Genomic DNA, 27224 nt, shown 5'->3' with positions numbered 1-27224 from the left:
ACAGTTTGTGTTCAACCCTTACAAAGAAATGTATACAGGTTTGGGACAACACAAGGGTGAGTAAATGACAACACATTTTTGGGTGAAATGTCCTTTTTAGATTTTGTTGAGTTATATTTAACCACTAAAGTAATTGATTAAAGGCTGACTAATCTCTAATCTGAATTCTAACTAGCCTCATTGTTTCATATGCCTCATTAGGTTTATACAATACAGCATTGTTTTGATTTAAGCTCCCAGGTCAAATGACAAATGGTGTTCATTGTAAAAACCACACAAAGTCCAGCTCAAGTATAAATAAGCAGTTTGGGTCCGTAAGTAGAGGCTTGATCTCTCACAAAAAAGCACACTAAAATAAATGTTTATTAAAATATTTGTAGAGTCAACTTGAAGCAAACTATTCTGTATATAACCACAATGTGATGAGGTGGCTCAAATCGCAGTAAAAGATCAATGCGGTCCTTAAAAAAATACTTTTGAAAGTTTAATGCAGTCTATGCATTTATCAACGGCTTTAACTTGTATGTGGAGAACAGGTGATAAACTGGCACGTGAGTCTATGAGCTAAACATCAGGTGAATGCAACTGATGGCAGACCAGAAGAATAATTGAATGTGTCTTTGGCTTGCGACTGGACGTGGCCGACCAGCAACCTGCTCATGAAAACTTGGCTCCCTTGACTTTTGCTTTCATGTCTCCTGGGACCCATCGCAGATAGCATTCTTTCTTTTTGGTGTGCTTTTTTGCTCTTTTCCTCTCTCTCTCCTTCCCTCTGCAGGAACCCACAACAAATCTGTTCACCCCCACCCTTCCTCTCGACTGAGGTGGCTAAGTTCAGACCGGCCTCTGCTGGCCTTTGAATACTGTCCCTAATTTCAACGATAATTCATAAATACGGTATCTCCTTCGCCAAAGAAGCAAAAATGTGCCCTCACCTTAGTGCTTCAAAAGGGAGGGGTGGAGTGAGCTATGGTTGTAATTCGTAACCTCACCACTAGATGCCGCTAAATAACATACACTGGACCTTTATGGAACGTGTGTTTTTAAGAGTGAAGCCTATAGCTTTAATTGTAAATGCTGACAACAGTAAGTAAACGGGTAATGCTGATAAAATGCTTAATTTGAATGTGATGCAATTTTATTTGTATGATATTTTTACAAATGCACTAGTATAAATGTACTCAAATTTTAATTCCTGGAGGATGCGAAAAAAACTGCTTTGTGTAATGGAGGGTAACCAGCAGTAAAGCACCAGCATCTGGAGCTCTACACAGACACTAGATCTGGTCTGCTGCAAAAGCAACAGAACGGGCTGTAAACATCCCCTGTGCAATGCCAAACTGTCTCTCTCAGCTCACATGCTGCGATGGGCTAATGGTGTTAAGCATTGTTTCCCAGCTTCCCCGTCCCTCTAAAGCTTCATCAACAAGGCTCAGAAAATATTATTTTGCAGGAACATTGAAATTATAACATTGGCAAGGATTATTTAGTCAGAATGCACATTTAAAGGCATAGTACACCCAAAAAAATCATTTTCATTTTTAACCTGTATGACTTCCTTTCTTCTGTGGAGGAAGATATTTAGATAAATGTCACAGGTTTCGAGGTCATACAATGGAAGTCAATGAGGTCCAATGTTGTTTGGTTACCAATGATCTTCAAAATGCTCTGCAGAGGAAAGTCGTGCAGGTTTGGAATGACATGAGGGTAAATAAATTATGAAAATAGTTTCAGTGTAAACTATCCCTTCCAAATAATGTTGAATGGCCATCAATGAGGAAGCATGTTTTTACAACCAGATGGTGTCCTTACGTTATCTACCCACGGGGGCTAACATGCCCAAACCCTAACCCCCTGGTTTCAGTGTGGGCGGGGCTACCCGGAACAACGCAGTAGATACAAAACCAATCCTGAAAAAATGTCACAGCTGATAAAGACAAATTGTAACTCATGCTATCCCCCCAGCTGCAACTCACACATTCTTGAAGACGGTGTGAGGAGAACTGTTGAAATTACACAACTGTGTTTAGTGGTTTATGACAACTAAAGTAGCGTGAATTTACACATCTGTTTGACAGAGAGCAAGGCCTCCAACAATAAAACATGGTAGGAGATCCTGACAGATGTTGGCGCACGGATGTTAAAACGTTCTCAGCTGTAAATCTTGTTGAGTTCGGTGGGCCACCACTCAGAGTTCCGAGTTCTGAGGATGCAACCCAGTGAGCTGTGTCCCTTTTCAATGAGAAAAATAAGCAGTGGCCAGTTTGACCATAAATGGTGACAAGGCAATGATCAGATCGCCTTGATGTTGTTTGTGTAGGCCTGCTCTCTCATAACACAAAGGGCAAGCTCTTTACAGTATTCTTCAGTTAAAATTGCATGTGAAACACGACAATGTTGTGTTGTTGTGATAAATTGTTTTGATTTCTCCTTAATCATGATTTAACACAAATAAGATCATAATTTAGAAATGCACACACAGAATTTGACATATTCGTAACATGTAAACTGACAAACTTTACTCTTGGAGCAGGTAAACAAACAGGGTCTTACATAGAGAGAAATTCACATCAAAGACCTGTATGAGAATCAACTCAAGATTGTATCGGATCCCCTGAACAACTCATCTCGTGATGGATGGATTTGATGTAAAATCTACAGTAAGGTTCTGTGTGTCGACACAGCAGATTGACTAAACACAAGCAACGAATTTGCAGAATTACAAAAGAACAAATCAAGCTCAAGCTAGACTGCTTACGCTTTCATTCCATCACTTTTTAATTAAAATCTTTGTGTGACAGTTTGTTTGCGTTCGCATTCACAGCTTACTCAAAATAATACAGACAACTTCTGTTTGTTCCTTGTAGTTTATGATTGAGTATTAAAAAGAGGTTAAAACGTTTTTAAATAATTACAATGCATTTATGCTTGTAATCTAACTCCCATCCAAACTTTCAAACTGTGTCCCTACATTCTTTTGGACGAAGATTATAGCTCGTTGTCGCCATCTTGCAACTACAACGACACTGCGTGCGTCCCTTTTCGCATACTGTCTGTCCTAAAATACTAGTATTCGAAATTAAAACGGGAATGTTTAAAATGATGCTATGTTGAAAGGAATATTCTCGAAGTTACCATAAAAGTAGGCCTATATACTTTTAGGGCGCAGTATAAGTGAAGTTTAGCCTGCGTCCAAATACCCTACCCCCACTTGCGATCTTTGCCACTTGAGTGCGCGTGCACGCGACAGTAAAAAGCGCAAGTGTGTCCAATGTTTAAAAATGCCAAAGGGCAGTGCGCTTAACACACACTAAACACACACAAGCTTGAATACTGAATCAGAGCGGAATTAAGGATAAGCGTCTCCCATCATGCATCATGTTCTGGATATGAATCATGAGACTTTTTGCTCGGGTCTCGCGAGATGTTGCGGAAAGCTTTCCAGTGTATGTTATTCTATTACTTTTTAAGGTTATATCTTTATTTATTCTATGTTTGGCCAACATGTGTTTTTTTGTGGGGTCAGCTGTTTTGATACAATACAAATAAAGTGATTTAAAATTAAATCTGACTTGACTATATAATTACATATTACAGATATAATTGGGAAGCAAAACGTAGTGTTACATAATTTATTGGTGAAAACTGCAGAGTTATGTATTTTGTAAAACTGCTTTTATCTCATAATAAGAAACACCACATTAAATAACGTTATATGTTTGCTATAAGTGTGTCCCATCGGGATAGAAATACTTAATGCTCACTTGGGATCTTCACGCCCACTTGAACACTAGGGCCAAAAACAGGAAATACGTCATAAAAGTAGTCAAGTGGTTAAGTGCAAAGACCGCAAGTGGGGGTATTTGGATGCAGCCTTAGTTTGCTGTAGCTATTTATTGTGGTGCGACTGGTTAAAAGACTAGCAGACTAGGTCTGCGTCCAAATACCCCAATTTACTTTCTTTGCGCTTGACCACTTGACTACTTTTATGACGTATTTCCTGTTTTTGGCCCTAGTGTTCAAGTGGTCGTGAAGATCCCAAGTGAGCATTAAGTATTTCTAACCCGAGTGGAAACACTTAGTGTAAACATATAACGTTATTTAATGTGGTGTTTCTAATTATGAGATAAAAAACAGTTTTACAAAATACATAACTCTGCAGTTTTCACCAATTAAATATGTAACACTACGTTTTGCTTCCCAATTTATCTTTTAAGCACTTTATTTGTATTGTATCAAAGCAGGTGTACCCCCCAAAAAAAACAAAAGAAAAACACATGTTAGACAAACATAGAGTAAATAAAGATATAACCTTAAAAAGTAGTAGTATAACATACACTGGAAAGCTTTGCGCAACATCGCGCGAGACTCGAGCAAAAAGTCTCATTATCATATCCAGAACATGATGCATGATGGGATACGCTTAGCCTTAATACCGCTCCGAGCGGTATTCAAGCTTGTGTGAGCATGTTAACTGAGCATCTTAAAGTTTGCTTGATGATTTATTAAGATAAGCTTTTAAATATACTTTTATCTTATTAAATGGTTCTTATTATCTGTAGTTGCTTATTTGTCACTGGGTAGAACTTGATATTAGAACTGGAATGGTTATTTATTTTCCTTCCCTAAAGTCACGGTATGTGTTATACTTTATAGGCCCATGTTGTAAAAAATCGCCATCTGCTGGTGGTTCATTATACCGACATTTACACAATATTTAGAACATTTTAACACACACCTGTAAATATATTAAAATTATGTAGCTTTTTCACCCTTTAAAAATATTATTGTTGTCATGCTGTTGATTCATTTGTTAGTCTATCTGACAGATCATAGTTTAGTGTTTGTAAGATTCCACTGCATTCATAGAAGACAGAGGGAGACATTGAGCAGCATTTGGTGTTGAATAACTATGTTCATTCAGTTTATTGGGCAGTTCATTTCTAAAATATAGGATACATAGCATAGGACACTTATATGAAAACTTCAGGTACCTGAATATTTAAGCCTTGGTAAGGAAGGCAAGAATCGGCTGTACACACAGCTAACCAAATTGTAAAAAGAGGAAACAACTTTAAGAAGATGATCGATTGTGGGGTAAAACTTTCAGTACAGTTTTCCGTTTCTTACAATTAAAGCTTAGTTTTTGAACATGGACTAGTTTTTAATTATTAAGAAATATAAAAAATAATTCAAAATAAAACAAATTTGATCCTTTTAGCTCCAATCACCATTTAAATATCCAATTTTAACTGTAAGTTCACAGTACATAAATAATTTCATATATGCGTATTATATTTGGAAGTTTTAGGTAGGTTTTATGTGCTGACAGCCCATATATTTACGTAATATATATAGAAAGGTAAATGTGAAGCAATGACTATGTGGTATATGAATTAATGTTTTGTGGCAAGCCCCTGCTGGCAAAGACAGCAGTATGGCTTTTCTATTTCAGTTATGGAGAGTTCTGGTCTCTTCACACAGGCTATGCATTATGATGGCTGCGGTCAAGGCCTTGTGCCATTGACCTAGACAAGTACCCACAAAGCGTGGGTCATTGCTGTTTACAGTGTGGTGGGTCATGCTGTAGAGATCTATTAAGACAGGTATTTAAAAAAATGCTTTTGGTCTGGAAGCACAAACATGGAAAGAAGAGTGACACTTTTACATGCATTTTGTAAAAGAAGAGGCATTGAAGAACATGAATTAGGTTTGTTCTACCCCCAAAAAGCAGAATATTTACAGAGAAGAACAGGAAAATAATATTTTTCTAAATATAAACAGCAGAAATATAGTTTACTAGCATAACACTAAATGTTTCAGCTTATTTTTCTTGTCTTAAAAAATATCTGAACAAAAATGGTTCAACAGCAGAACAAAGCCTGTAGACTGCCTGTGACATATATCAACAATTTGTTGCTCTCTTCATAATATTCAGCCCCTCTTTCTGTCAGCTGTCACAGAGTTCCAGAGTTTGTAAATATTTTATCTTTGGGTCCAAGTAAAGCTGGAGGGTTGACTGGGAGGTGTGGTTTGCATAGAAATTCGATACTGTACAATAAGTACAAGAGATGCTGCATTCTGTCCCAAAAGAGGGAAACTCGCGTTAATGCTCATTAAATTGCTTGTATGTGCCTGGTTCCAGATGTTTCATGGAATAAGTTGATGCATCGCATTCCCAAAAACAGTAGGTTCTCTACGAGCGCGTGCAGACCTGCGGCATCTGAACAGATGAGAGAAGATTTGCTCATTCGCCGCATATCTAAGGTATTTACGACATTTTAACCTGTAACTCGGGTTAAAAAAAGACAATAGGCTACCATTCAGAATCGTTTTGCAGAAGTTTATCTATGTATTTGATGGGTTTTGGTTGGGTTAATTGATTTGAATCACTGGCAATGTTTTGATTTGTCTCGCAGCCTATACGTTGTTTTCCTGCGTGCGTTTTTAGCATTATATAGCGAATGCAGTTTTAATATATATATATACCTGTACTCTGTCAGCCTATGAAGTTCTTGTTCTTGCATGAATTGTGTCTGTTATTATTTTTATTTGAGTAACTTGCGTCCAGTTAACTCTTCTTTTGCGTCACGCTTGTTCGTTTTTGACGTAAGAACGCGTTTACATAGAAATATTGCGAAACAATTTAGTTGCACGATGAAAAGTAGTTAGAAAGTACAACTTTTATTATTAGGATATTATTTCATTGCTAAAAATAACATGGTTCGACAATAGTTACTGTTGCAAAACCATGACGATTTTGTACCATGGTTTAACTATAGTAAGCTTTTCTTCATGGCTTATTTTCGTAAGAACTGTTTTTGTTCTCTATCTGCAAGTTCCTGTAACTCAACCTGTAAGTCGCACAAACGTCATAGTTTGATAATTCAACACATGGCCTAAAAAACGTATAGGCTACCTGAAATGCACTGTAAGTTGCTTTGGATAAAACATCTTTAAATGAACAAATGCCGTAAAGTTGTCAAACTACCTTTCTTCCCAACAGTCGCCAGAAGACTATTGGACGTCATCAGCTAAGATCTCGTCTCCAAATCTAGCATTCACCAACTATGAGTCAGTTAACCTGTGCATTGCTGTGGTTACTCTCTCTATTGCTGGTGACCCGGGGTGTGTTTGCAATGGTGCTATTTAATGCTACTGATCTGGGCGTTCTTCTGGAGAAGTACCAGGATGATGATGGAGACTGGGCGGTGGGGAGACAACGAGGAAAGAGGGCCATCACTGCCAGTGACATGCAGGCCATCTTGGACCTTCATAATAAACTCAGGGGACAGGTCTACCCAGCAGCTTCAAATATGGAATACATGGTATGACAGATCTGCTTATGAAATGATGCGACATATGAGAGAATGAGAGGTTTATGATGACTCCTTGACAATAAATTTGATAGTAATTTTAAGCAAACTTTAAAAATATTTTTTTACCTTACCCAGGTGAGTGTATTGGTACCCCGCTCAAAAAATTTGGTCCATTAACCTCTGCCAGTCATCGCCCTATTTATAGCACAGCTTTTCACAAAAACAAGGGCAACGGTATGAGGGATGCCTTACAGGCTGTTGTGAATTGGGTGTCAGGAGTGGAGTTTGTGTAGCTCAGCAGAGTGAAAGTAATAGGAAATGGTGTGATGGATGTGGAGGCATGGAATGTGATGATCCACTGCTCCAGTACTCCACAGCCTCATACAATAACCAATTTTGAAATCCAAGGTGAAACAAAAACAGCAGAAATCCGGACTGCAGTGAGAAGAGTTATCAGCAGACCCTCATTTCAACAGCCACCCAGTCGTTTACATTCACACATTGGTTTTAAACCTACACATTGACTCTTTATAGCTCTTTGCCCATACAAAAAAGCTCCCAAAGGGACGCTGTAAATATTTCACTTTTTTGGAATGTTACCAAATGACAAAAGCTTGCAGCTAATGAGGTGTCAAACGAAGTAAACAATGGTGTGTAAAAGAGTGCGAGTATTTGCACTGACAGGGCGTGTTTTCCTTTACAGAGCTTGTGTAAGTGCAGTTGGATTCTTTGGGGCCTCCCCTGCCAAGACCCCTTTGCAAAGAGAATCAGTTTACTTTTTCAGATTCAGTGTTGGTAATGTGCAAATCAGGGAATAGGCTAAGTGAAATACTAGCTGGATTTTTTGGGAATACAATTATTTTTCTCCATCATTTGGACTGCTGTATAATCTATTTGTGGTTATTAGTTGTTCTGTTTTGTTTATTTCCTTTTCTTTTTATGAGGTTGGTTAAATGTTTAAAAAATGAAATTGTTGGGTAAAAACACAATGTATTTGTAGGGAGGGCTGTTAAACGATTAATCACATCCAGAATAAGTTTGTGTTGTGTTTAAATATTTAATGTCTGTGTACTGTGCATATTAATTCTGTATTTATAAACCATAAACATTCATGTATATACAGTATTTGGGAAATATTTAGATGTATTTATTTATATCAACCATTCAAATTTACATATAAATGTTGATATTTTTCTTAAGTACATGCATATATGCACATTATATATTATTTATGTAAACACAAACTTTTATTCTGGATGTGATTAATCGCGATTAATTTTTGACACCCCTAAACTTAGATTTTTTTATTGGATAAAAGAAATGACAAAATATTTTAATTTGACAGGGTTTTGAAATGTACACTCACCTAAAGGATTATTAGGAACACCTGTTCAATTTCTCATTAATGCAATTATGGTGGTGGTGTAATGGTGTGGGGGATGTTTTCTTGGCACACGTTAGGCCCCTTAGTGCCAATTGGGCATCGTTTAAATGCAACGGCTTGCCTGAGCACTGTTTCTGACCATGTCCATCCCTATATGACCACCATGTACCTATCCTCTGATGGCTACTTCCAGCAGGATAATGCACCATGTCACAAAGCTCGAATCATTTCAAATTGGTTTCTTGAACATGACAATGAGTTCACTGTACTAAAATGGCCCCCACAGTCACCAGATCTCAACCCAATAGAGCATCTTTGGGATGTAGTGGAACGGGAGCTTCGTGCATCCCACAAATCTCCATCAACTGCAAGATGCTATCCTATCAATATGGGCCAACATTTCTAAAGAATGCAAATCAAATTGACACACAAAACCACTGTATTTATAAAATTGGGTTTTATGACAATTTACCCCATAATGCACCATAATACCTAAAGGCATCTGTATTATTCATGTAGTAATAACTAACTGAATGAAGTCTGTCCACTGGTTTCATAGATGTCTCTTAACTTTTTCCTTATGGTAATTCTACAATATAAAGGCTCACTTTGATGGGTTAGCGAAAGCAAGGCATCCTGTTGACAGGTGCTCACTTCAAGGATTAATGTCTAAGGCAATTGTTTCTGAGGGCACTGGAGCTATTTTGGGGACCTTATTGAAGCAGATTTACCGCTGGACTGTGCTTTGGGACTTCCCAGGAAAAAAGTGTAAAATGTATGGGCAGTGACAGGGCGAACAACTCCCCCGCTACCCCCCTCGCTATTCTGGCTCAGATTTCTCTCCTACCTTAAGTTCTGAGTGTTTTCCGTTCAAGGTGAAAGTGGCGTTTTGCTTTAAAGTAAGCAATAAGCAATTCACAAAATAAATTGTTTGATTTTAATGTTTCATTAAAAAGCAAAATGGGGGTCAGATGGACGGGGGGGGCGCTTACTGTACACGTGTGAATGACTTTCAATAGACCGAAATGATTTTGTTAACACAAAGCAGGAACTTCAGAAGACTGAGCAACAGAAACAAGGACATGGAGAAAATTATAGTATCCAAATCCATTGTGCCAATAGAATAAATGCACAAGACAAATAACCGAAAAAAATAACCCTTTCTGTTCTTTCTGCTAGTGTAAACCACAACAACCATTGACAAAGTTGTATGTTGTCTTGGCAATAACATTTACAAATAAAACACAAAAGAACGCTCTATTCATGCCCATGTAAATCTAATATCTGAGTTTTTTTAAGGTGTGGGACACTGAACTGGAGCGGAGTGCTGAGGAATGGGCAGAGACCTGTCTGTGGGAACACGGTCCAGCTGGCCTGCTGCCTCACATTGGTCAGAATCTGGGAGTTCACTGGGGAAGGTCTGAATATATGTTATTTTGGTTGAAATGTGAGCTCGCCAGTCAACATATTGCATTAATTGAACTGCTACTTTGTAGAATTCAGCATTAAACATGTGTTTTAGTTTTACTATAGTTAATCACTGTTAACTGTAGTTTCAGCATTAAATGGAATAGAATGCCAATAGTCTATTCACTGACAAAAGCTACAAATCACCTTTTCGATTTGGCAAACGCTTATCTGATTGATTGTTTTAACACAGTTTTTGACAGTAAGGGCTCACTGGACTTTTTAAGAAATTCGCCAGGAACAAAAGTCAAGGTACCAATTTGACATTGTGGTCCTTTGAAACAAACTAACCCTGGAATTAAAATCGTTTTTCGATCAGTAGCTTTACATCTCTGAATGACATTTTGTTATTCTGGACATATGTGCCAGTCCATGTGTTTAAATGGATTGTAGTAATCTTTTGGCTTTGTTCTGCATCATAACATGCAGTTAAAGGTAACAATGTCATGATTAATTCTGTTTGAATGCTCACCTCAGGTATCGACCGCCTACTTCTCATGTACAGGCCTGGTATGATGAGGTCAAAGACTACTCATTTCCATACCCACAGGAATGTAACCCACACTGCCCTTTTAAGTGCAGTGGTCCAGTCTGTACTCACTATACTCAGGTAGATGTGATGACTGTATATATCATACATCTCTTATATTACTGTAATCGCCGTATTAATGGATTTGAACAACAGTTACAGGATTTTAAAAACAATGCTAATTTTTCTGCTTACAAAGACACTGAAATTACGCATATATCTATTTTCTCTGTTATATCTTTTTTATTTCATGTTTCAACGCTGACCCAAAAAATATTAACACGTTCATCAGTACTTTTTCCAATATCCATGTGCTTCTCTTACTGCTAGGAATGATAAGAGAAATTGGCCCTGTGCTTTCTGATAACAATTTGCAAAGGTACGCTTATGTAAGTTAAATAAGAGGCATCCAAGGACCTGAGCAATGACCACAAATGGCAACAAAATATTTCCACTGAATACATTTTAGTTATCTGTCCGTGAGTCTAAACCACTTGTTTAGTCTATTAGTCTGGATGTTGTGGTCAGCTGTATCCAAGTTTGTACTACATCCAAAAGCACTGGAATAGAAGTCCATGTTCAGTCTGAGGGAAGGTATTTACATGAAGGTTACGTAAACAATTAGGAGACATTCATAAGAGACTAATTAATAGCGACTATGTCAAGGCAGAACTGGTGTATAAAACGTAATTAAATACAGATAGATAAAGATTGCATGCAGTTTCATTGTAGGCCACTGACGGACTAATGTGCATTTTTACTGATTTCAGCTTGTTTGGGCAACAAGTAGTCGAATTGGCTGTGCGATCCATGTGTGCCACAACATGAACGTGTGGGGCCAGATCTGGGCAAAGGCTGTTTATCTTGTGTGCAACTACACCCCAAAGTGAGTTTTTTATCATTTAATATTCATAAAGTAAAGGTTCAGTGTGTATGTTTATCCTGAAATGCAATGCATAAGTATGTGTTCAAAGATGTTTAAAGATCTTACATAGTGAAGCGTTGCATTTTTATTTGCAGCCACCGTAGTGCTTCTAAAGAGACAGGGGAAGTGAGCCGTTGGTTGCAATTCATAACCTCATCCCTAGACGCCACTAAATTTCATGCACATTTAACATGAAAAACTGTACTCTGTGGTAATAATCTCTTTAATATTGTCGTCCCTGTGTATTTGCCCAATGCAGAGGTAACTGGTGGGGTTACGCTCCGTATAAACATGGCACCCCCTGCTCCGCATGTCCACCCAGCTATGGAGGAGTGTGCAGAGAAAACCTTTGTTATAAAGGTTTGTTTATAGAAACTTCATGACTCAACTGTTATAAGTCTACTTTTACAAGATACTGCAATTAAAGAGCTTTCATTTATTTTGTTTAATCAATCATGTACTGTAAAGATTGCTTGATGAATAACATCAGTTTCTGCAAGGTATAAACATGGTTCAGGAAAAAACGAATAAACATTACATGTTAAATTGCATGCTTTTCATCACTAACAGGACCGCTCATATTCACTTTCAGGTGATGGAACAAACAGTCAAAGCCCACGTGAGGAAACAGAGGAAAGAAATTCTGTAGAACCAGAGGCCCCTCACAGCCCTGGACCCCGTTTACGGGCCCCAAATCCAACCAAACGCCCAAATGTAGTCGTGAGTGAAGAACAGATGTGTAAGCTGTGGTTTTCTGATTATACTTTTAGTTTTGATAGAGGAACCACTTTCTGAAATAACAGCTTGGTTTTCAAACTATTTTACATGTACATTTTTCTTTTTATCTGTTAATTTTCTGTGTTGTGGATGAAAGTACCAATTTCAAATTTTGTATTTCTGTTTCATTCAGATTGTTTTGATGCTCAGCAGGCTCGGATCTGTCATTTCCACTATGCCGTGCAGTTATTTTTTCAAACATGTATTTAATGTTGCACGTCACTTTGTGCAGCAGGGAGGTTTTTTGTATTCTCATAATAGTGATATCCCTGCTGAGCATGTTTGCTTTGGGGTTGATGAATACTTGTGGGTTTTAAATTGCTTCCTTTGCTGAAAGGGGGTTTGGACTGAACGGTGGGATCTCATGCTCTTGGCCACCATAAGCTCCTGCTGGAATTCCTCAGCTTGCTTTTACAGGTTTGCAGGAACGGAGCGGCGTAATACCAGCCGTAGCTTTGCTAAACTATACAGCATGTACTGTATAAACACTGCAAGAAATGATCTGGTTAACTCAACCACCTGTGTGTCTTTTGTGGTTGTTTTGCAGCCCAGATTGTGACATGCGACACAAAGCTTAGAGACCAGTGTAAGGGGACCACGTGTAACAGGTGAGGTTGAAACTTTTGTTTTTGAAAAATATTAAAACATAAATGCTATAAAATAAATGGGATGTCTCATTTTCTATTCATTTGTTATTTTTTACTGACAGTGCATCCTTCCACTAAAATATATTTTTCAATGTAAAGGTACGAGTGTCCTGCTGGATGTTTAGGCAGCAAAACAAAAGTGGTTGGAACAGTGTATTATGACATGGTAAGTGGCTGTTTGGAATATTGTACGTTCGATTTTCTGTATAGATCAAATGATAAACCAAGGATTTAAAGGGACAGTTCACTCAAAAATAAAATATAGTGTCTTCATTTATTCACCTTTGAGTTATTCAAAATCTATTTCATTTTTTTGTTCTGATGAACACAGAGAAAGATATTTGGAAGAATGCTTTTAACCAAACAGATTATGCCACCATTGACTACCATAGTAGAAAATACAATACGTAGTAGTCAAAAGTGCCCAAGAACTGTTTGAATATCTTATTTTTTGTAAAAAAAATGATGAAGCAATATTTTCTACTATAGCAGTGGTGGCCGAGAACTGTTTGGTTACAAGCATTCTTCCAAATATCTTTCTCTGTATTCATCGGAACAAATAGATTTGTCCAGATTTGTAATGACTTGAGGGTGAGTAAATTATGATTTCTTTTGGGTGATCTGATCCATTAATAACACCAAGGTCACAGGTTTGATTTCTAGCGAAGTATGGACTGATGCAATTGTACACTCCATGCTGCATGGATGTAAAAATTCAGTATTTATTTCAGTTGATCAAATATGATAAGCCTAAAATATTAAAATATCTTTTCCTTTAGCAATCCAGTATTTGCCGGGCAGGCATTCATTATGGTGTCATTGACAACGATGGAGGTTGGATGGATGTCACAAGACATGGCAGAAAGGACTTCTTCATCAAATCATACAAAAATGGAGTTCAGTCTCTTGGGTAAATAACCTATTACAAAGAGAGTGACTTTCATGTATACAGTGACAACTCGATCTTAACATAATGAAAATGTTACAGGAAGTACCAGAGTGCCAATGCCTTCACAGTATCAAAAGTGACAGGTAATTTTCAAATTGAACTTTCTCTATTTAAATATCAACGGGCAGGATACTTTTGCAAGTAATATTATTCTTTGTCTTTTCGCAGTAAAAGTTATCACATGTGCGACTACTGTTTCTGTGCTATGCCCTTACCAAAAGCCTGCAAGTCACTGTCCAAGGTAAATTTTGTTTTAAATAGACTGTGATGAAATAACTATAGACATTAAATTCAGAATACAACTACGAAAAACCTTTTTGTAATTTATAGATATACGTTTAGGTAAAATGATCATTTTTGTTTCCTTCTGTGAGCTACTAACAATATTTCTTCGTAATTTGAAATTAAAATATTGTATCTATTTGCATTTATTTGCAGGAAATTAAAACCGGAGAAACAGGTCAAAATAACAGAAAAATTGTTCTGTGTTTTTAGACCTCAAATACTGCAAAGAAAACAAGTTCAGATTAACTTTTAAGCAATAGAACTGTAATATTTGTACATGTATTTAGGAAAAGTCAAAAAAGGTTTTTATGTGATTTTTATCACAGTTTTCATGTGTTTTGTCATTCTTGTCTTTCACATTGCTATTAGATGATTTTGTCACTTCTGAGGTTTGATTTTGTTGAATTCAACAGTCACTGGACTGGAATGGACACAAATCATCTAGAAATGCTGATTAAATGAAAATTTTGAACGGTTTCTTATTTTTTTTCTGCGGCTTTATATACATCTGATCAGCTCAGTGTTAAAATGATTTAACATAATTTAAAAAAAATTGTAAATAATTTTTTTTTACAAGTTCTTCACAAGTTTCCTCTTTAAACGTGCTTGTAAACGTTTGCCCTAGCCACGCTATAATGAAACATGACAATATGGCTTTTGCAACTCTTGCAAAACTGTTTTACAATCTCAAAGATATAATAAAATCTGTCTGTCCTATATTGTGTTTATACAAGGATTTACTGTCCTCGGAACTGCATGGAAGAGAACACCAACCTTTCCCAAGTCATTGGCACCAGCATTTATTCAGATGTAAGTGTTTTGTTTTTCAACATTGACGTTTAAGCCAAATCACCGTTCTACCAAACACGTAACATATTATTTGTTTTTTAGAAATCAAGTATATGCAGGGCGGCAATTCACGCTGGCGTCATAAACAACGAGTCGGGTGGTTACATCGACGTGATGCCCTTGGACCCTAGACAGCTGTACTTTTCTTCAAACCAGAATGGCATCATCTCAGAAAGGTAGGCTCAGCTACAGTACATTTGTATGCTGGGGTAAGTGCTAAATCACTAGTGGTATCATCATGTAAGACCCTTATAAGATTTTATTCCCAAAGTGGCCCATGTGGACCCGGTGGAAGGCAGAGTATGGAGTAGCCTGTCCCCTGTAAGCTTATAAAGGCCTATCACAGGTTTTTAATGAGAAAGCTGATTAGAATAGAGCTGTACCAGCACAACTGTGGTTCCACTCTTGAGTGTGTTCAAGCCAAAGAATAACAATAACTTTGTGTGTCAGTGTGTGTTTTGTTATACACGACTACAGAATCGTTATGTGAAAGGACGAGTACTACAATGGTGCCGATTTACAATGGCACGTTCAGCCTGCAAATCCCATCAAATCATCACAAGAGATTCGTAAAATATCCTCTTACGATAAACACGCTTTTTAGAAAATGCAGGTTACTTTAGCATCGTAATGCCAGAGGGTTGGGAAACGTTGCTTATTTAACTTCTATATTCCTTTGCAGCCTGCAAAACCCAGTGGGAGGAAAAGCATTCAGAGTATTCGCAGTTATTTGAGCGTGTGCTGAAATTGTGGTCACTCATCAACTCAGTCCGCCAAGTCTGGTGATTAGGCTGTAATATGGCCCATCATGAAGGCCTTTCTGCTCTAAACCGGCATATATTTCCTCTCTCTCAAAAATATTTGCTCTATATGGGAGTCTCTGTATTGCATTAAGTTCTTTGTCTAAAAGCTTGTAAGGAATCTGTCATACAGTGAACATTGTGTTTATATTGCAGAGAAAAACACTCGTTTTATATATATTTTCGCATGATATCTTTTTGTTTAATTACGTGTTGTGGATTCCTCTAAAAGTTCTCATTATTTTATTGTCTTTTGCATATTTATTTTTATAGTTTTGTGCTTGAGGGCAACAAAGGACTGCTGATACATTAAAAAAAAAAGTGGTTTTTGGCTCGTAATCATACGCAGCCAATCATTTAAGAGCTACATCATATCTTGATGCTTCAGCGGTTCTTTAGAATTTCTGAAGCGGTTCTTGGGGATGACTGAGGTGCTATATAGAATCGGTGAAGAACGGCTTAACAGGTTCTTTATACGGAAGAGGTGCTGTATGGTTCTCCAACGGTTCTATGTAGCACCTTAGTCATCCCAAAGAACCGTTGATGAAGAACCTGAATACAAGCCAAGAACCACTTTTAATGCTATATAACACCATTTGCGTTTTGCTAATTATTTTTATGATAATGAAGAAAGTGAATATAACCCTGCAGGGCAGGGATTGACATCGGACTCCAACAATTGTATGTGACATATCAAGGTCATTAAACATTATGTAAATAACTTGTTGTAAATATCTTGTTAATAGTATTAATTATATGAGTTGCTTCATTGTACTGTATTTATCATAAAAACAACTGTATTATCATCACATGACTTAGTAGGTTCTTAAAACAAGCGAAGACATGTTGCTAAAGATATAAGAAACCAGAGGTGATTGCCATTTGGATATTTTTTTAATTAATCAATGTATCCCTACAGTATGATTGTATATATTAATTTGCTACCTCGCTAATAAACCTTTTACAATAAACTTGTGTCCAAGCATTTCTTATTTAAAATGTAATGTTTTAAGGCCAATATGACATTACATTTTGGGGGAAAAAACGTAGAATGGGACAATTTACCGAAGAAATGATTGAGGCCATCTGTCTGTAATGAAAACCAGATGGAAAGGTTTTCAGTGTTTGCTGTTCGCTCACCCCGATGGTAAACAGTTACAACAATTTCATAACGCATTATAAAATCACTTTATTGAAAAACACACCTCCGCATTACTTAGTAGATACACTGTACGCTTTAGCAATTTAGTAAAGCAGTGAATAACATTAAAGAAGAATGAACTAGAACTAATAAGACACAGCCCTAACTACTTAACCAGAAGGTCAAAGGCATTGGTAAAACACCTGCAGTGTCTGGGTGAAAGTCTACTTTGTCAGTGCTGTCAGGGTATTGACATATCCCTTATATTTTCTTTTAACTATTTTTATACTTTTCTGCCTTAGCGTTCTGGTGAGTCAGTTATTATGTCAAAAACATCACTCCCCATGCAGTTTCTGGATGGATGCCTGCAGTGCAGAAACACAACTCGAGTGTAATTAACAACCTGCAAGCTGACATCATAACAAAACATTTGCTTTGACAGAATAATGCAGCAGACAGAAGTACAGCTGCCACACTGATATGTGTTTATAATATAAAGCTCTAATTTGTTACCACATGATTGCTGGATAACATTGCCTGTTTATTGCAGGTGGGGTAATTAAGTATCTTTGAAAGTCAATTTCTCAGAGTAAACAATACAAAAATTGTCTCAATTTTCTTTCTTTCTTTCTTTCTTTCTGTAAAAAGATTGTGTTACCAACCTCCAATCATCATCTCCTCATACAAGTTCATTTTGGCTCTCTGACAGTGGCCAACACTGAATAAGGGGATTTCAGGAAGCCAAGCTTTCTTTGTGCAGTGACCTTTCAGATTATAACTGGTTGAGCACACCTCACCAGTCTGTTGCCCTTTTGGAAGCTAGTTTGGAACATTGCTTGCCCTGTTCACAAGAGAGCTTTCGGGCCCGAAAAGAAGGTTGTGTAGAATACTAAACAATTCATATGTACAGTTGGTCTGAAAATAGCATCAGAAAGCTCAAACTGTCACCACACCAGCGATTCATGCGGACAGGCGGGTTGGGAGTCGCAACTTTCCAGTGACACGTGCGGCGGTTGGCAGCGGCGGATTGAAAACTGTAGATGTTTGTGTGTGTGTGTTTGTGCATGTGATGAGAGACGAACCTTACAGACTCACTGTGCCATTTATTTGGGAGTGCTTTGAAATCGTTAATAATATTAAAATAATATAAAAACAGTCATCGTTAATAATATTCTTAATTGTACAACATACAGTATATTCGCTTCATCAGCGAAGCCAAGAAAATGTTTGACTTTTCTCCTTTAATCCTCAGGGACGCTTTAACAGTCTTTTTCACTTTTTGGTTAAAAGGCTGCATTTACCCAAAGCTCTGAAAGCGATTCAGTCTGGCAAGCATAAAGTTGTTGACGGTGAATTGAATTATTACGGTGACCAGAGGTAATGTCTGCCCTTCGACTCACGCCTTCTCCTTGGCATTGAGCTAAGGGATGAAAGGAAAATGCTAAAAATATGACACGCAAATTGCATATTTTAAGTGGAAAGAGCTGGTAGACCACATGATGTCTTTAGTTGGCAATTGAGTCCTAATATTGGAGGTTGTTCACATTTTTCGATGAAAATACAGTACAAATATGAGATTTTAAACGTCCTTTAATTACCATCTGGCTTTCTTTCTTGGGTCCTGAAACTGCCTGCTTGTTTCCATGAATAATGAAGAAAATTCCTTTGGATTAATGTGAACATGTGATCTTCACCTGCATGTGCGTTTGATGAAATGATGTGATTTATTACACCTGACACGTTAACATGACTAATAATGCCTCACTTTTACCAAAGTCAGCATCTTATTTGTCAAATAAAAAGTACAAGTTATTCCCATTTACAACGAATAACAAAAATCAGTCATCAGCATATAAAAATAGCAAAAACATTCAAATGAGGTGACAGACAGAATCACTCTGTAGTGGGTCCGGACTGAGAACATAAAACTATCGTAACACCTCTGTGCTGAGAACTTTCCTTTAAATATGTATTCTGTGCCACATTTGATTGTTCAATGACATTTCAGTTCAATATATTATAACTGGTTACAATAACAACACAAGTATTGCTATCCATCGTTGTCTATTTTTCCTATCTTATGCATAGGAATTTGCACCATTGCGCACTTAGAGAGAAGTGTAATTGTTAACATCCACTGACATGCCAAAACCCTGCCAACAAAAGCCAAAGAAAAACATTTGTTCATTCAGGCTAGAATAAAACCAATGAAGCGTTTTTACTGGATGTCCGAAAAAAAATAGCAAGGCTTGGCTTCAGGTGCGAACCATATGTAAAAAGTTCTTAAAACAAGCAATCTTAATGTCAACAACCCACAAGGCCCACACTACACAATGAGTATCAACAGCATCCAATATCCAGAGATCCCCTGTGTGTAATTCCCAGTCATCGGAAAGGTTAAAGGGAGATTTATATATTCAATTGAAATGGCATGCTGATGTTTGTGCTTTTAAAATCAAATTCAAAAGATTTATGATACGCAAGTCTACCATGTGCTCTTTTCAAGTGTGTGTAGAGTTAATTATGAGATTTAGAAAAACATGTTTTGTTGAAATGTTCAGCATGTAATTGAACAGCTGAATAGATGGAAAACTTGAAGTACTCTAGTCAGTTTATATGACTCACTGATTGACGCTGGTGGATTAAATACAGTTCAATACAGTTGTGAGCACCATAGGCTGTCCCACTCGTCCACGTCACCACTGACCTTTCTCTGTTTATAAAACAGATTTCATTTCACTTCTTTTTCCACGTTCACACATGAGCCGTTGTCAGAACTCGCCGGGAGGTAAAAGACTCGCTTTGTCTTAAATGGCATCACTGACCACACCTGTTTCAGCCAAACCAGAGCAGATTCACTGCCTCACAAACTTCACCTGTTGTATATTAAACCTGTCAGCTGTGAAATGAAATCTGGCCCAGACAATTGTTTATTAAAGAAATTCCACTAGTTTTCAACTTCAACATTCGTAAACAATAATGTGTGATCAGGATTTACTGTATTCCAGCATTTCAATTACTGTACTTGCAGGCAATTAAACTTGGTTTGAAAATTACAAAATTTATTGATGGAAATGAATAGAAATGATGCAGAAAGGCAAAAACAATCCAATAGTATAGATCACATATACATTATATAATACATTATTTAAATGCCTAGACCTTTTCATGAAAGTAAATTGTGTAAACAAGAACACTTTTTTTCTTTTTTTAGACTAAATGATTTCTGTATTTTTTTATAAATGTGCATGTAGTTTACATTTTTTTATTTACTAAACATAGTACCTACAACAACAACCAAACCAAAAATATATTTTAACATAAAAACATATCAAAGATTAACATGAGATGTTTTTGCAAAGATTTGATTCTCATCACAACAATTAATACACAAACCTCTGCACCTCCATGTCTTATTTACAGGAAAACATATGAATTTCAAAAGGGGAGTTTTTCATTAGTATGTTATTTAAGGTCATGTTTATTTCTTTATAAAAGCATAAAAGCCCTTAAAAGTTTAAAAGGAAGTGAAGTTTAGACACAGTTCTGTGAATTAAAAATAAGATCTGTGAGTTGTTAACCATGCTAAAAACAGAATTTGCCAATTTACAATTTAACCCACCAAACAGTAAAACATAAAAATTTATAAATCATAGTTCCTCCGTACTTGGCTATAGTACATGGTGTGTTGTGATTAGTTGTTTTTGAAACACAAGGGAGAACAGACTGTATGAATTTTAAATTCTTGTCTAAAAAAAACTTTTTACAGACACAGTAGACTACAAATCAACTCGAACAGTATCCTTAATAGTCAGGGAGAGACTAACCCTTACCATTAGAGACTATCCCTTACCACAATGTCCTTAAAATTACATTTCATGTTGTGTTTAATGTTGTTGTGTGTGAATGTAAGCAGTCTGACAAGTCGTAAAGCTGAAAGTGAACGAACAACAAAGTTATTGGCGTGTGCAAAAAGGAGTCGACTCTGAATAATGCAAACGAGTCGTCTGTCGTTCTAAGTTCAGTCCCGCGTCATATTTGCGTCACTCGGTGTAATGCCCGCCTACGTTCCGAATCCGATTGTGACACTGCGATGCTGCATGCGGTAGACCAATCACACTTACTAGACCAACTAACCAATCAGATCAGAGTAGGCTGACAGGTGTTTTTTCGAACATATAAAGCTGTTTTGAAACAACTTCTCATGCGCAGACGTCACTTTTACTTGTGTGGAGGAGAGAGAGAGAGAGAGAGAGAGAGAGAGAGAGAGAGAGAGAGAGCATATGTTAACGAAGATCAGGTGTTTGTTTGTTAACTGCATTTGGGTGATGAATGTTATAAGATAAAAGATGCCGGACATGCGGTGAGTGAAACTGATGTCTGTGTTTTGTTGACAATGGGTGAACAGGTGCTTTGGTTCAGCCTCCCCCTCCCCCCCCATGCGCCGTATGTTTTCGGAAGCAATCGTAAAGCTGTATCTATCTTTTATAAATGTGAGCAAACTCTTAAAAGATACGAATTATGCAATACTATATAGGTAATTGTAGATGCATGCAGAAAAACAACTACACAACACTCGTGTAGAACTCAGGTCTCACTTTATTATTATCCAGCTACATACCATCACTTCCGTATTTTACGCTACCCGTGGCGTCCTACGACATCCTTTACGATAGCCACAGGGGATACAGAAACAATCTATATAATCTACAGTACTCAAGATTGGCAGAAACCTTATGTGTTTCGACTGCTTTATTTTTTTATTTGTGCATTTGGTAGACTTACATTGCATTATCCTATACATTTATACATAGACATGTGCAATCCGCTGGGATCGAACCCTCAGCCTTGCGTTGATAACGCAATGCTCTTACCACTGAGCTACAGGATGTTTTTTATTATCATTTTTTATAATTAAATATACTTTATACATTTATTCATTTCACGAGGCTAAAGTATAATCACTGAGATAACAGTTTGAATGGAAGAAGATAAAAAAATGTGTGTGATTTAGCAGATATCCACATCTCACAACCTCCAAGCATATGCCTGGATGATGACGACAGACAGAGAACAGCAAACTTGTGTGTGAAGCACTAAGGCAAAAGAATGCTGTGAGCACTTTGCTATAATTAGCAATTCCAGCATTAATACCCTCGTGGTTTTAGTGCATTTTGACGACTTGATTTCTCTCTCCCTCTCTCACTCCCCTCCCATTTGTAAGTCTGTGTTTTATTGCATATTTGATTCCAGTCCTAAAACTATTCATTAAGCAGAACATTGCTAATTGCATATTAATATTTATGATGCAAAAAAGTAAACAAATTGTGTCCTTGAAGGGGGTTCATTTCGTTGAAATTACATGTCAGTCTGACATTCTCACATGCATCACACGTTAGGTGTTTTAATGTCAAACATCTTTGTGGGCTCATTTTCAAAGTAAACAGACGTACAAAACAGACGTACAAAACATAAGTGATATAAAATAAATACATTATGCTAATGGTAATGCCACAAATCCCTCACAAATGTAACAGTGCCATCTATTGGACGATTTTGTTTTGGCAAGTTGAAAACAGTTCAATAAACCGTGTTGTTTGTCATTTTAAAAATCTGTTTTTGAAACAACACAAATTTAATTAAAATATTTTTAAGACGTTTTTTCCAAAACAAAGTTTAAGGGCGTTTCAGCAACGAAGTGAAAAGAAACAGTTAATAGCCAAAGGCAGCAGGTGGCGTTGTGTCACAGATATTTAATGTCCCTAAAGATTAATTTTGGGATTTTATTAGCTCTTATTGCGTATACAGCACGAAATTAATCCATTATTTCACTTTTGTGATTAAAAAAATATGTTTTATGATCAGCATACTTATAAGCCCCAAATGTATTAACGTTCTTGCAGTGAAAGATATCACGCTTACAGTGCACGTGTGAATGACATTGACACCAGACAGCAGAAAAGTGTGAGAAGGTAGGCATTTTTAACTAAACAAATCCCAATATAGCACAGGCAGCCTGTGATTAATAGATTTTGAGTAACACCTTTGTCTCGCACACGCAGACGCATGCACTCTCCCTGTGCACAATAAGATCAGATGTGTGATCCTTTTTCCAGTGGAGCCTTTATTGTCACTTTCACAGGGCGCACTTTGAGGCTTCTTACACATTGAGAGTTACGTTTTGTAAGGTGTAACTCTCTTTTATTGTAGAGTATCTCCTCAGCACAGGTAAAAGACTTTAAAGGCAACTGCTAAAGTATGTTACATCAGAATGTGAAGGTCAAAAAAGCCCTCAAAGCACTTTTTTATTCAAATGTTATGAATTAATCATAAATCTGGCCTGGGGGTGGACAGTTGAGATACCTTTTTTGGATTATAGAAATTGAAGGTCTATAAATAATGTTGGAGTCAAATGTATAACATTTGAGGGTTGTAATTCCTAAAATAATGATTGTGACTAAATGACATGGGTTTCTAAAGGAAGTGTAAATGATTATACATGATGGAGTTAAAGGTTGCCGTTTTTATCTTTTAATATTTTTTGTCAGGATCTTGCCGCTCATGACACATTGCAAATAGGTCAATTTGTCATTTTGTTTCCATGGATAGTTTTAATTTAAAGAAATTTTCATGTTTTATATTCATCTTACTGTAATGTAAAATCCCATTCTTTAAATTCAGTCAAATGAACTTGCATAATATTCTGAGGCTAAGCCTATGTTGTCATCAACTTGTCATGTTTTTACTTAAAAAGTTTGCAAATGTTATATTCTTGCATACTTGCAAAGAAAAAAATGTTGACAGGTTCAAACCTAGAATACATCCCTGGAGAGGAATGATAAATAGCTTCCCAAGTTACGCAGTTTGAGAGAAAAAGCATTGTGCATGGCCAATGGAAATGGGAGAAAAAGAGTCTGAAACAGAGGCGTACTGTTGTGCCCCAAAGCACAATAAATAAATGACAGATTTCACTGGTACCATCTACTAAGTAATGGAGAACTTCACCTTCTTTTCTAATATCGAAAATAGAAAGTTTATTTTTCCCCAAGAGAAAAAATGAAAGGATGTACAACCCTGGTCGTTGTCAGCAGGGAACAATTGGGATTGCTGCCATGGGCTCTGAGTTGAGGGGTGCTGAAGGACCTCTGTATTATAGTCTAGTTTTGGGACTGAGTGAAAACTTTACCCTGGAGGTATGACAAATTGATCAGACAAACCATGCGGACTGTTTTTCTGAAAATTACAATATACAATCATCCATCTAGTGCCGAAAGTTTTTACTACTTTATCTTAAATCGTCAGAAAAACAATCTGTGATTTTGAATATCATTCTTTGTCATGAGAGATGTAGACAAAACTCTATCCCACATGGAAGTGTGTCATCAGCTGTATCTAATGCTCTGGAATTTGACATTTTTCCACAGGCAAAACTATAAAGTAGGATTAAAGGATGAAAAGGTATTTTGCATTCATTTTAGGCATTTGTGTCAATGGAGCGGCGTTCTGGACATCTATAATATGAAAATAACACTACAGTTTAATGTTTTCTCATTGCTTTTGATCCACTTTAATCTTTTAATCCTAAAAATCTAATCAAGACAAAACTCTTTGCAGTTATCACTGCCCTTTGATTCTAGTAATGGATGCTCATTTAAAACCCATGCTGCAGTTTAATAATGATTAAAAATTAAGCCTAAAAAGATAAAGAAATGCAAAATATTAAAGGATAGGATTTAGGAAATCAGATAGCCTGCAAATTGTTGATGTAAATCAATATCAGCATTTATGTTTTGTTAGATTATCAACAGTTGATGCTTTGTGTTAGATATCTTCATTACAAATTTAAAGACATTTAGTTTCTTGAATAATTAAATAAAATTACGATTATTATTATGATCATTACATCTCATAAAAATATATAAAAAATGAGAAAAATATGACATGACTGTATTTATCATTTTCTCTAAAAAATGATGTTCCAGTAATAGGCTACTTAGATCAAAGAAATGCCCTGTGTGAAATTCCATCCAAATATTTTCAGATTTCCAAATTCTTTGCGTCATATTATAATACAAAAAATTTAACAAAATATACAAACATATAAGAATGTTTGCAGTTTTTATCATCCAAATAATTTTAAGTATCCCACAGCGTCCACCCCTGTGACTCATAAATGGTGCATTCCAGGAAGACGCACCGTGTACAGAATGAATCGTCAGACGAGCACTGTCTCCCCTCTTCATCCTCAGATGGACTGAGCCTCTGGAGCCGGTTGCCCGAGCAGCGGTAGCGGCGGCAGGTTGTTGAGGAGCCGAATGTCGTGCTGACTTCTTAAAGAGACTCGCTCGTAGCCGAAACGGGGGGACGAGGACGCGCAGGCTGTTAGGATGGCTTCAAACTTCAACGATATAGTGAAACAGGGATACGTGAGGATTCGGAGTAAGAAACTGGGGGTGAGTAACGGTAGTCGTAACCTGCTGGACGTTACTGTGTGTGGTCAGTAATTTTGGGCATCAGCAGCTGCCGCTGCATCTGTGTTTAAATGCGCTTTAGGAAGCGCGCGCCGATCGATGAGAACATGTTGTCAACGTGCACGGCCAACTCATCCCACTTCTGCTGAAATTTCTAAAGACTAGAGAGTATTATTATACTTTTTGTTACAGTATAAGTAAACATGTACCACTAGTCATAACGTGAATTTATTCTATTAAATTACCATTAATAAATAATGTGAGTTGTCTAAACAGACATTCTATAATGTTTATTGCTTTGGTTAAATGCGTTTGTTTTAAAAGTAGGAATAACAGTTTTATGTAGGCTAAGTATTGCATAAAAAGTATGAACTTAAAAAAGTTCAACAGTAGCCTAGCCAATGCTTTGGTTAGTTACTGAGCATATTGAGAAGACCCATTCATACAGTGTAGATTAATATATTATTAAGCAGCATCTGTTTACTGTCCTCCTGATTCTGCAGCTGGGAAAAGACTGAGTAGGTCATTAGGTCTGTGTAATAATACATAATAATTCTGCCCTATATGCATCACTGCAACCAGTATGCACGAGTGGATGCTTTTCTATACACAGCCGATCCGTACAACATCACCAATGATGAGGCTACAAATGAATATTTACCAAAAAAATTGAACTTAATATGCAAACCATATGCATGTGACAGTTTTAGCGTATTTAGTTTTTAAAAATATATGACTGAATATTATGTTGTTATTGAAGTTGATTGGCTTAGGAGATTTTTTTGCTACTTACAGTAAATGGTTAATTCACTCAAAACGTCTTGCCATCATTTAATGATCTTTGTGGTTTTTAAAATCTACAGTATATAATTAAAAGGGATGGTTCACCCAAAAATAAAAATTCTGTCATCATTTCCTCACCCTTATGGTATATGTGTAAATATTTTTGTTCTGATTAACATGGAGAGAGATATTTGGAAGAATGCTTCAGTTCTTGGCCACAATTGACATAGATTAAATTACCACGGTAGTCAAAAGTGTCCCAGAACGGTTTGCTTTCCTACATTCTTCAAAATATCTTCTTTGTGTTCAACAGAACAAAGAAATTTATAAAGACATTTTTCCTACTTTGGTAGTCAATTGAGGCCAATAACTGGTTGGTTAAAAAGCATTCTTCCAAATATCTGTCTCTGTGTTCATCAGAACACAGTCATTTTGACAGATTTGGAACAACTTGAGGGTAAGTAAATGATGGACTGTTCCTTTATACTCCTCTGTAAAACACAAAAAGTACACACTTTTAAGAATGTTGACACATTATTGCTCTGGGCTATATTAAAAGTGAATGGAAACTAAGCTTGTCCATCTTATTTATACATCACAATGACTAAATGTTTACAGATTTGTCAATTTTGGGTGAAGTATCCCTTTTACACAGCACTTTACGCATTATAATACCACATATATGACAGCAACAAAACAATACTGTATCAAAAGAAATAATGAACATTATGCGTCTGTATTTGTCTTCGCTTTGAGAAGGGCCTCTTTCACTATATAATGTAGCACAACTGAAAGCTTAGATCAATATTTGCTGCCTTTCTCAGCCTATTTCAGGGATGTTTGACCAAGATGGTTTGTTTTTGCCCCTAGACACGGGTTATGAGACACAAGATAAAGA

General features: G+C 36.8%; 2 protein-coding genes across 2 annotated transcripts in view; both read left to right on the top strand.

Annotated features, from left to right (window-relative positions):
- Nucleotides 1-6072: 6072 nt before the first annotated feature.
- On the top strand, nt 6073-16766 carry crispld1a (cysteine-rich secretory protein LCCL domain containing 1a). Its single transcript, XM_056738410.1, has 15 exons — nt 6073-6267; nt 7007-7328; nt 10003-10121; nt 10648-10780; nt 11470-11585; nt 11884-11984; nt 12217-12363; nt 12949-13009; nt 13148-13214; nt 13828-13958; nt 14037-14080; nt 14166-14238; nt 15017-15092; nt 15174-15307; nt 15814-16766. Exons 2-15 carry the CDS (start codon nt 7071-7073, stop codon nt 15863-15865), a joined length of 1512 nt encoding a protein of 503 aa, XP_056594388.1. The 5' UTR covers nt 6073-6267; nt 7007-7070; the 3' UTR covers nt 15866-16766.
- Nucleotides 16767-25324: 8558 nt separating this feature from the next.
- The window catches only part of dok6 (docking protein 6), a 48830-nt gene continuing 46930 nt past the window's right edge, over nt 25325-27224 (top strand). Inside the window, exon 1 of the mRNA XM_056737842.1 lies at nt 25325-25525. Within this exon, the coding sequence (XP_056593820.1) occupies nt 25460-25525 (66 nt within the window). The 5' untranslated portion in view covers nt 25325-25459. The remainder of the gene's footprint in view (nt 25526-27224) is intronic.

The sequence above is a fragment of the Triplophysa dalaica genome, chromosome 23, assembly GCF_015846415.1.
Source record: "Triplophysa dalaica isolate WHDGS20190420 chromosome 23, ASM1584641v1, whole genome shotgun sequence".
In the NCBI taxonomy this organism is placed as follows: domain Eukaryota; kingdom Metazoa; phylum Chordata; class Actinopteri; order Cypriniformes; family Nemacheilidae; genus Triplophysa; species Triplophysa dalaica.
The sequence above is the reverse complement of the archived record's forward strand: the minus strand, read 5'-3'. Positions and strand labels throughout refer to the sequence as shown.

Excerpts from the sequence above, each read along its gene's own strand:
- crispld1a (XM_056738410.1), top strand. The coding sequence starts at position 7,071 with ATGAGTCAGTTAACCTGTGCATTGCTGTGGTTACTCTCTCTATTGCTG. Across the intron at positions 13,215-13,827 it reads GAACAGTGTATTATGACATG|CAATCCAGTATTTGCCGGGC; the intron begins GTAAGTGGCTGT and ends CTTTTCCTTTAG. Across the intron at positions 13,959-14,036 it reads AATGGAGTTCAGTCTCTTGG|GAAGTACCAGAGTGCCAATG; the intron begins GTAAATAACCTA and ends AAAATGTTACAG.